Below are 10,830 nucleotides of genomic sequence, written 5' to 3'. Positions count from 1 at the left end.
GTGGATACTATGGTATATCTGGAAAGGAAGGAATAGTAAAGTTTTTAGTAATTTGGATATAGATCCTCGAGATACGCTCAAATTGGCAGAAACAGAGTCAACACTTTGGGCTGAGGCACATGTACTAAAGGAAAACATGATAGTATTACCGGTCGAGCCTACAACCCTTCCATCGATCCTAGGACGATGGTACTTCACAGATGGTTCTTGAAAGGAGAATGATACTTTCTCAGGACAAGGTTGGCTCAGTACTTTAGAAGGTTTTGATGGGCTGTTGGGGGCGAGGAATGTCCGGGCTTGTCTCACTCCTCTGCATGCGGAGATAGAAGCTCTATTATGGGCAATGGAATGCATGAAAAACTTACGTCAATTTCAGGTTACGTTTGCAACGGATAGTTCTCAATTGGTGAAGATGGTTTCAGAACCAGAAGAATGACCAGCATTTGCAAATTATTTGGAAGATATCAAGACCCTGAGAGAAAGTTTCATTAGATCAGAGATCATCTATGTACCAAGCACGCAAAACTCAAAGGCTGATAGTCTAGCACGCAGTGTCAGGAAACAACCGTCTTTCGTCGTTCACATGGATCAGGATCTCCCGGTGTGGTTCACAGAGTCAGTATGAGTTTGTAATTGATGACAAAAAAAAATTATAATTTTTCATAAATTTCAGAAATTTTTGAAGATTTTTAGTACTAAAAATTGTATAATTACAAAGTAGAATTCAATAAAAGTTTAGAAAATTTTAAAAGATTATTATATTTGTATTTACATGTTATATTATTTTCTCTTAATAGTTTATGAGTTTTTACAGTTGTCCAAAAAGAGTTATTACCATATTTTAAAAAGCTTACCAAAAATATATATCTAACACTAAATGTGAACGTCCTTGTTATAATTAATTCAAGTCATGTTATATTTTCTAGCAATCCATATCATTTTTCCTCATAAAAATAAAAAATGGTAATGACACATAAGCAAATTTTTTAAAAAATCAATTCTTAAATAATGGGTAGGTAAATGAAGAATTTTCATGTTTACCACTTTTTAAGTACAATTATTCACGTTTACTAACATTAAAAAAAACATTTTCAAAAATACAGTCTTCATTAAGTGAAAAAGACTCTTATACTCTTGTTTTCTATATATATATATATATATATAATAAATATTTTTTAATAAATAAAATATTTTTTATGTTTTCGAATTATACTTTTTCAAATTCGAATTTTTATTTAATTTTGTTTTTGAATTTTTGTTGGGAAATTGCAAAAAATACCATTTTCAAAATACCTCTTTTCATGTTTACACTAACCACTTTTACCCTCAAATTTAATGAAGGATAAAATATGTTTATAACCTTTTGATTAACTTTGACAAAAAATAAACATATGGTTAACTAATCTAAACGTAAAACGTCAACTCTAAACTCTAAACCCTAAACCATGAAACATCAACTCTAAACCCTAAACCCCAAACACATCAACTCTAAACCCTAAACCCTAAACCCTAAACCTTCAAATCTAAACCCTAAAACATCAACACTAAACCCTAAACGTAAACCCTAAACCCAAAAACCTAAATCTAAACTTAAAACATCAACTCTAAACCCTAAATCATCAACTCTAAACCCTAAACCATGAAACATCAACTCTAAACCCTAAACCCCGAAACATCAACTCTAAACCGTAAACCTTAAACCTTCAAATCTAAATTCTAAAACATCAACTCTAAACCCTAAACGTAAACCCTATATTTTTCTGAAATTCAAACCCTAAACCTTAAAAACCTAAACCTTCAAATCTAAACCCTAAAACATCAACTCTAAACCATAAACCCTAAACGTAAACCCTAAACCCTAAACGTAAACCCTAAACCCTAAAACCCTAAAACAACAACTCTAGGGTTTTACGGTTTAGGGTTTATGGCTTAGGGTTTAGGGTTTAGAGTTGAAGGTTTAGGGTTTAGAGTTGATGTTTTAGGGTTTAGGATTAATTTTTTAGGTTTTAGGGTTTACAGTTTACTTTTTAGGGTTTAAGGTTTAGTGTTGATAGTTTAGGGTTTAGTGTTGATGGTTTAGGGTTTAGGGTTGATGTTTTAGGGTTTAGAGTCGAAGGTTTAGGGTTTAGGGTTTAGAGTTGATGTTTTAGGGTTTAGGGTTAATTTTTTAGGGATTAGGGTTTAGTGTTGATAGTTTAGGGTTTAGTGTTGATGGTTTAGGGTTTAATGTTTAAGGTTTAGGGTTTAAAGTTGATGTTTTAGGGTTTAGAGTTGAAGGTTTAGGGTTTAGGGTTTAGAGTTGATGTTTCGGGGTTTAGGGTTTAGAGTTGATGTTACAGGGTTTAGAGTTCGTATTTCAAAAAAAAATATTGGGTTTAGGATTGAGAGTTTAGGGTTTAGAGTTTGTATTTCAAAAAAAAAATATTGGGTTTATGATTGATGGTTTAGGGTTTAGAGTTTAGAGTTGAGTTTTAGGGTTTAGGGTTTGAATTTCGAAATACTATAATTCTAAAAAAATAAAAATAAAAACAATTATTTTTTATTTTTTATTTTTTTAGATTATTTATTTATTTAATTAATTATTTATTATATATATAAGGAATAAGAGCATGATAATTTTTTGCCACTTAATGAAAAATGTATTTTTGAAAATGTCCACTTAGTGGTAGTAAAGATGAAAAGTGGTAGCGTGGTTGTGGTAAACATAAAATTTCTCCATTTTTGTTTTCGATTTTTTTTAAAAAGTTTTTTTTTGAAAATCGAAAATTATTTTTGAAATAATTTTTAAGATTTGTTTTATATTTTTAAAATATTTATTAATATATTTATTAGAATCTTGAATTTCACATTTCGAAAATCTTATCTTACCTTTCAAGTATAAATCTTAAGTCTAGATTAATTAATTTTACGATTATAAATATTTTTTATCTTTTATTAAAATTGAGGGTAAAAATGATTGTAAACATGAAAAGTGGTTTTTTTTTTTTCGTAACGTATGAAAAGTAGTATTATTAATATGTTATTTTTCGTAATTATTTTAAATAAATAGGAAAAGTGATAAAAAGCACGTGTGTTTGCGATTGATGTGGCGTCCCTTAAAACCACTACCACTACCACTACCACATAATGGAATCCCACCACATAATATATAACTACGAGATCTGGTTTCAAAAGGCAGAGAAATGGCGACTGAAACTAAAGTGATAGCTCCGGTTGGAAGCGGAGAAAAAGGATGTTGCAAGTCAGGTCCCGGATATGCCACGCCACTTGCCGCAATGTCTGGTCCACGGGAAAAGCTCATCTACGTCATCGCCGTCTACACTGGTACACATTTCATTGTATTTGTTTTATTTATATGATACACGTGCTTTTAAACACTAAATAAATATGCAGATATTAGATTGACCTAGGATCAATATTTTTAAATCCGGTCTGGATATTTAACGGATTATTCTCTGAGTCATAGGGTCATTGAGTCGATGGTGGTTCAATAGATTAATAAATTGTAATATAGTTATATATAAACATAACTTTATTAAGCAGTGAAAAAATTAAAATTATATCAAATTTTATATGTAAGATATAGTTAAATATTTTAACTTTTCTTATGATTTAAATTTTCGTTTCGTCTGCAGTAAAAAAATGTTTAATTTTTGGTATTAATTTTAAATACCAAATAAGACCTTTGGCTAAAAATAAGATAGTAAATAATTAAGTTAACTATTATGAAATTAACTTTTAAATCTAAAATAAATATTTATATAAAAACTTATAATATATTTTCAATATTAAAAATAAAATAATAGTTTCATATCAATAAATTTTGGTTTTGTTTATTACAATTTTCTTCATTTTCTGTAAATAACATAGTAAATTTTTTATCAAAGTCTACAGAATCATAAATCTTGTAGTTTCTTCAATTTTTGTAATATTAAAAAGTGTATGAAAGGTTTCATCATTTTTTTTAAAAATGTTATAAAAATTTTGAGTTTTATTTGGTCAACTGGTGTTGGGTCACGGGTTAATGCCATGTGTTTGGGTTTTACCGAGTTTTATCGGATTTAATTAACGGATTTTTTCGCTAAATCCAAACCGGATTATTTACGGGTCACTGGATTTACCGATTTGACCATAGATCTAGATCGGGTATGAAAACACCGCAAATAAGTATAATTTCTTTTGGATTGGTTTGAATGGGATTTTAAGGAACGGGACGAGAGAAGCCAGATTACTTGGCAACGGTAGATGTGGATCCAAGCTCAGCAACATATTGTAGCGTCATTCATAGATTGCCAATGCCCTTTCTTGGTGATGAGCTTCATCATTCTGGTTGGAACTCTTGCAGTTCTTGCCATGGTGATGCTTCTGCTGATAGACGTTATCTCGTGTTACCATCCTTTATGTAAGATCTTTCAGCCTTTCCTTTTTTTCCCTTAAGTTTCTTTCTTGAGGATGACACAGTAAATTTTTTCTTGTTTGATGAAGATCTGGTCGCATCTATGCAATTGACACAAAGGCAGACCCGAGGGCACCATCTTTGTATAAGTACGTAGATCCTAAAGAGATTGCTGAAAAGACAGGATTGGCCTTCCCACACACAACTCATTGCCTTGGCTCTGGTGAAATCTTGGTGTCCTGTCTTGGGGACAAAGATGGAAATGCCCAGGGGAGTGGGTTTCTTCTTCTCGACTCTGACTTTAATATCAAGAACAGGTAGCTTATTAAGAAAATCACTCTATTTTAATTTCTTATCACTTTTTTTTTCGAAACACTAAACTATAAATCCAATTGTTATAGTATTTTAATTGAATGTATTTTTGAAAAATAGTATACAACTTAGTATATTTCAAGTAATATCTCTATTAATATCTTAGCATAACTCAGTATTCCAAACCCAATTTTTTTCTTAATTTCTTATAATCACTATTAAAGGGAAATTCTAACTTTAACTCAAATTTAATACTATTTTCAAATTTACTTTAAATGATAATTATTTTACAAATAACTTAAATTTATATGAGAAAAATAAAATTAACCTTCCTAAATTATTTATAAATATTTAAAAATGATTTACAGGAGTTTATAAACCCAACCCACCCACTAGATATTAAACCATGAAAAATAATCACTAAACTATAAATCCAAGTGTTATAGTATTTTGATTGAATGTATTTTTGAAAAAATAGTATACAACTTAGTATATTTCAAGTAATTTCTCTATTAATATACCACTGTTTGCTTATTTGTTTTTGTTTTTAATTCTGAAATTTTGGTGAAATAAACAGTCTCGGGCAGAAAATGCTATCTTATCACAACTCAGTGGAAAACACAAAACCGTTTTCATTAAAAATAAAAATATTAAGGTGATGATTTTTGTATTGTTTTTAGTTTTTAGTTTTTGGTTCTTGATTTTGAAGTAGATTTTAGTTTTCCAAAATCTTTAATGGTGACATTAGATTTTGGTTTTTGATTTTTCAAACTAAAATAAGATATATATAATGGAAACCATTAAAAATGTTAGTATTATCATTAAAATAAAGAAATTTATTTAAAAGTTTTTCCAAAATATATTAGAAAATAAAAACTAATAGCTATATTTTTAAATAATTAATTTTAAAACTCCAGAAAAATACACAAGTAATAGTTAATATTTTTTTTAAACTAAATAGAATTTAGTTATATTTCTTAAATATGGTAAACTCAATAAAATTTATACAATTCAAATTTTAAAGTACATTTAATTCAGTAAAATTAATTATTATATTTTATAAAAATATTTTAAAGATGGTACGTATAAATAATATTATGGAATTCAAATATTTTAAGATATAAAGTAATAGATTTATTTTAAATAAAAAATAAAATGACAATTTAGTAATGTGTAATCATTATAACGAACAAATTTAATAAATTTTTATAACATTAAAATCTGAAATATAAATTAAATAATTATAAAATTAATTTAGCTAAAATGACTCAAATAACTTAATTGTTTTTAAAAGATTGCTTTTGTGGAACTCAAAACAACATGAATATAATCATCCACCATTTGTGATTCTGAATAATTTAGAATTTTATTTTTAGTTTCTTTCACTTAGTATTTTATTGCATAGTTTAATTATTTGTTCAAAATTACCTAACCAAATATAAAACGTATATGATCAAATATTTTTTTAGTACAGGGATGAAAAATAATTGGTCAAACTGTATGTATATAATCACTTATTCTATACTAATAAGTATATATCTTTTTTAATAACATGATGGTGAAATGAACGTATGGGAGTTGGAGAAAGAAGATATGATTTTTTTTTTTAAATATGACTCAAAACAAAAAGTCAAACAAAAAACTAACACATGATTGTTTTAGAACTTTTATTTATCCTATTCACTCCAAAAGTTTGGATTATTCAAGAAAATGCCATTACTTTTTTTTTCTTCTAAAATAATTGTTTTACTCTATTATTCTCATCTTCATCAAGTATTTACAATATTGTCATTGCAATGATTACACAACCACCATGAACAACCAATTTGAAGTTCTTAATGCACTTAAACATGAACAACCAATCGATTTTCACTCCTATCTCATTTCTTATGCACTAAAACAACATCTTTTTCACTTTTTTTTTATATTCATCAAAAAAACCCTAAGATTTTGATTCTAAACTTTTTAAGGTTCATAGAACCATTTAAGCTCATGATTCTGGATCATTAACAAGTAAGTCGCTTTGGTGGTGAAGTTTTATGTGGTTAGAGAAGTTAAGCAAGTTATCTCACTAGTTGAAGCTATGAAATCATTTTTTTCCAGATCTGACCGTTAGAAGACTTCCGTATAAATCTTTTCCGACGAGAATACTTAACGGAAATCTTCTGGTCAACGCATATATTAGTTTTCCAATTGAGTTTTTTAGAGACGACTTCTCTGTAAGTCTTCCAACTTTTATGTGTTAACAAAAAAAAAATTCAAAAATACCAAAGAAGACTTCCCGGTAAGTCGTCTAGGATAAACATATTAGTTTTGCAATTGATCGGATTGTGTCAAAAATTTGACTTTTTCTTCTAGCATCTCAAATTTAAGATTTTTGAGATACGATTGATTTTACATCCAAACTTATCATCAAGATATTGATTTGAAAATAAACAAACAAACAAACAACATTTGAGTATTTGCCTAAAAAACATTTGAGCATTCGCATCCTAATATAGTATGCAGCCACAAAAAAGAACATATCACAAGTAAAAAAGTGTATATATCATGAAGGGATGGCCAGTGAAATTGCATATTACCAATGCCATGCCTTGTAATGTAACATCGTGTTCTTGGGTAGACAAAAGGCAAAGTTTTAAGCATTTAAATGGACTTGATATGTATATTTTTTTAGGGGATTTCTCAGGTGGGAGAAACCAGGACATAGTCCCTTGTTCGGTTATGATTTCTGGTACCAACCTCGGCACAAGACAATGATCAGCACCTCTTTGGGAGCACCTAAAGCCTTCTCCAAAGGTTTTGATCTCCAGGACGTTGCTGATGGCTTCTATGGAAGTCATCTTCATGTTTACAGTTGGCCAGGAGGTGAAATGAAACAGTTAATTGACCTTGGAGATACTGGTCTCATACCTTTGGAGGTAACCTGGAGTCAAATATCTCACACAATCGTCATTTGCTTCTTCTTCTCGTCAGAAAACATAAAAGGAAATAATTTTTATCAGTTTTTTTAATCTTTTTAACTTATAATTTATATGTGGTTGCAGATCAGATTCTTGCATGATCCATCTAAAGATATAGGGTATGTTGGGAGTGCATTGTCGAGTAATATGATAAGATTTTTCAAGAATAGTGATGAATCATGGAGCCATGAGGCAAGTCTACTTTCTTTATCTTCTTCTTTACCTTAAAGATATGATAACCCATAAATGAACTGGATTTTAGGTCGTTATATCAGTTAAACCCATAAAAGTACAAAACTGGGTTCTTCCAGAAATGCCAGGGCTTATCACCGACTTCTTGATCTCTCTGGATGATCGATTTTTCTACTTTGTGAACTGGCTTCATGGAGACATTCGCCAGTATAACATCGAAGACCCTAAAAACCCTGTCTTAACGGGACAAATTTGGGTGGGGGGTTTACTACAAAAGGGTGGCCCTGTTAAGGCTGTTAGAGAAGACGGCGGTACTTACCAGTTTGATGTTCCTCAAATCAAGGTTTGTACCAAACAAAATTTAATCTTTTGGAGCATCTTAGCTTCTATTTTTTCTTTGCTATAAGCTGTTATATTATATCTCGGTGTTTTCAGGGGAAATCTCTGAGAGGAGGACCTCAAATGATTCAGCTTAGCCTTGATGGTAAACGACTGTATGCAACAAACTCGTTATACAGCGTGTGGGACCGTCAGTTTTACCCTGAACTTATGGATAAAGGATCACACATAATTCAAATTGATGTTGATACAGTGAAAGGTGGTCTCTCCATAAACCCTGATTTCTTTGTGGACTTCGGAGATGAACCTGATGGTCCTGCGCTTGCCCACGAGATGAGATATCCCGGTGGAGACTGCACATCTGATATCTGGATTTGAATATGATCCATAAGAAAAGATTTGAGTCAGTTGTTGTCTTTTGTAGTGTAATAAATAAGTGTTTTCATTCAGACAGAAAGCTTGTTTCTCTTTTGTGTAATAAATAAGTCTTTTGTAGTGTAATAAATAAGTGTTTTCATCGAGATTTAAGTGTTTTCATCGGCGGTTAAATAATAAATTAAAAATATTTATGTTTTATATAATTATAAAAATATCAAAATCATAATATTATAATAAATATAAAATTTATATTTAGAAAGTTATAGTTTTAAATTTTTAAAAATTATAGAAAATATTTTTATTTTAAAATTTTATAATATTAATTAAAATATAATAGATATATTTTAGTATTTTTAAAATTAAATTTAAAATTTTTATTGAATATTTTTATATTTATATTGTTTAAATATATATATATATATCCTCCCGCAACCGCAACCGTAAACGCTAACTGGAACCAACTTTTGGATTTATGAGGTTTGGAGCGGTTTGAGCGATTGTTGCAAAACGCCAACAACTGCTACCAACCGCAAAAGCTGCGTTTGCGGGTGGTAGCGGGAAAACCAGTCATACCCTTAATCAAAACTTTCGGTTTATATTATGTCCAAATCTTTTGAGTTTTGAGCATTTCCGGTGGTGCATGTTTTATGAATATTTAGTTAGGGATTAGATGATAATCCGCGCGCATGCGCGGCATGAGTTTTTATTCTAATGTTTATGTTTGTTCATTAAATGATTTATCATTTTACAATACTACAATCTTTATCGATTGTAAAATGACGAATACAAATATTAGTTTTTTAAATGTACCACCGTTGTTGAAGAGGTAACGCATTACAACTCATTTTAATTATTTTTAAGACTTCATGTGCACAAAAGGAAATTAAGTTTTGAGGCTGACACAAATCATTAAAACCAGATACGCAACATGACAAAAGGATATTAGGTTTTCTGCTCTCGATTTTTTTACTATTGACTCTCCATAAGTTCTCATTTAATATTAAGATCAAAATAATTTTTCAATGAAAATTTTGAAATTAACATATTTATATATTTTATATAGTATATAATTTAATTTATATGATATTAATATATATATATATATACATATAATATGCATATTTATTAATGAGACTTCATATTCTTACGATTTTAGATCATTTGTATCTTGCTTGAACAAAAAAATTTAAACTATTGATCACAAAACTTTCAATGTGAGATTTTTACCATTTTTAGTACTTTATAGCTGTTTAAAAAAAATCAAAATATAATATATAAGAAAAAATATATTTTTCTTATTATATATTCTTAATGTAATTGTTTAATTTTTAATAATGTAAAATTTAAAAAAAGAGAGAGGATATAAAAAATTGTTATAAAATATGTATTTTTTATAATCATTAATTGTCATATATATGTTAATTATATTAGGTAATTCAATAGTTTTTATTTAAAGAAAGAATTGAGAATATTCTTTTGTACACTACTAGTCAATTTGATAGTTAGTCTAATAAAAAGTATAATAAATATTTATATGTACCAACTTATTTTTCTAAAGATTCTAAAAATCATTATAGTGATGACACGTGGCTACGAAAACATGTTGTAATGTTTCAGGATTAATATATAGGAGTTGTTAAGAATAACATAAAAGCGGATCTTAACGGGATTGTTTTGTAAATATAAAACAAAAATTAACGGGTTTAAACGGGCGGGGGTTCTTTCTGCGGTGTTTTTTTTTTTGGAAAAATGTTTGATATACTCTTGCAAAAACAAATTCTCATATACTCCTCTTTTTTCCTTTTTTTTAATTTTAATTAAACAATAATAAAAAATTAGATTCCAAAACAAGTCTAACTATTTACAACTTTACCAACCGGGACTATCCAACCCATCATCATGTCCATAGGTATAGCTGTCAAATGTTCCGTCCATGGTCCAAATGGGCATAACCAGTTGGACCATTTCAGTTTTGGGCAATAATGGGTGGTCCATATTGGACAATGGTCCAAACAAATGTCCAAGACCAATAGAGACCATGTCTAAATGGGCATGCCCATGGACACCCAATAAAATTTATAATTATTTTTTAATTATTAGTTTAGATCTTATTTCTAAAATTTTGAAATTATGTTTACTTTCCAAAATTATAAAAGTATTTTTTTCTTGTTCGAAACCGAGAAATTGCGTTTTTCCGCCAAAACCAGAAATTGCGTTTTTCCGCCAAAACCAAAAATTGTGTTTTCCCGC

At 29.0% G+C, this 10,830-nt stretch overlaps 1 protein-coding gene across 2 annotated transcripts; it reads left to right on the top strand.

Moving 5' to 3' along the window:
- Positions 1–3,111: 3,111 nt before the first annotated feature.
- On the top strand, positions 3,112–8,723 carry LOC106413823 (selenium-binding protein 1). 2 transcript variants are annotated; one of them, XM_013854565.3, is made up of 7 exons: positions 3,112–3,324; positions 4,207–4,402; positions 4,486–4,713; positions 7,398–7,629; positions 7,756–7,863; positions 7,934–8,206; positions 8,299–8,723. In XM_013854565.3, exons 1-7 carry the CDS (start codon positions 3,183–3,185, stop codon positions 8,578–8,580), a joined length of 1,461 nt encoding a protein of 486 aa, XP_013710019.1. In that variant the 5' UTR covers positions 3,112–3,182; the 3' UTR covers positions 8,581–8,723. The 2 variants fall into 2 exon arrangements, with proteins under 2 accessions (XP_013710019.1, XP_013710017.1); XM_013854563.3 differs by having other exon boundaries at positions 7,386–7,629.
- Positions 8,724–10,830: the final 2,107 nt, after the last annotated feature.

This window comes from Brassica napus, chromosome C8, assembly GCF_020379485.1.
Source record: "Brassica napus cultivar Da-Ae chromosome C8, Da-Ae, whole genome shotgun sequence".
Lineage (NCBI taxonomy): Eukaryota > Viridiplantae > Streptophyta > Magnoliopsida > Brassicales > Brassicaceae > Brassica > Brassica napus.
This window is presented reverse-complemented; position numbering and strand designations above follow the sequence as displayed.

Excerpts from the sequence above, each read along its gene's own strand:
- LOC106413823 (XM_013854563.3), top strand. The coding sequence starts at position 3,183 with ATGGCGACTGAAACTAAAGTGATAGCTCCGGTTGGAAGCGGAGAAAAA. Across the intron at positions 4,714-7,385 it reads GACTTTAATATCAAGAACAG|GGGATTTCTCAGGTGGGAGA; the intron begins GTAGCTTATTAA and ends ATATTTTTTTAG. Across the intron at positions 7,864-7,933 it reads ATGAATCATGGAGCCATGAG|GTCGTTATATCAGTTAAACC; the intron begins GCAAGTCTACTT and ends ACTGGATTTTAG.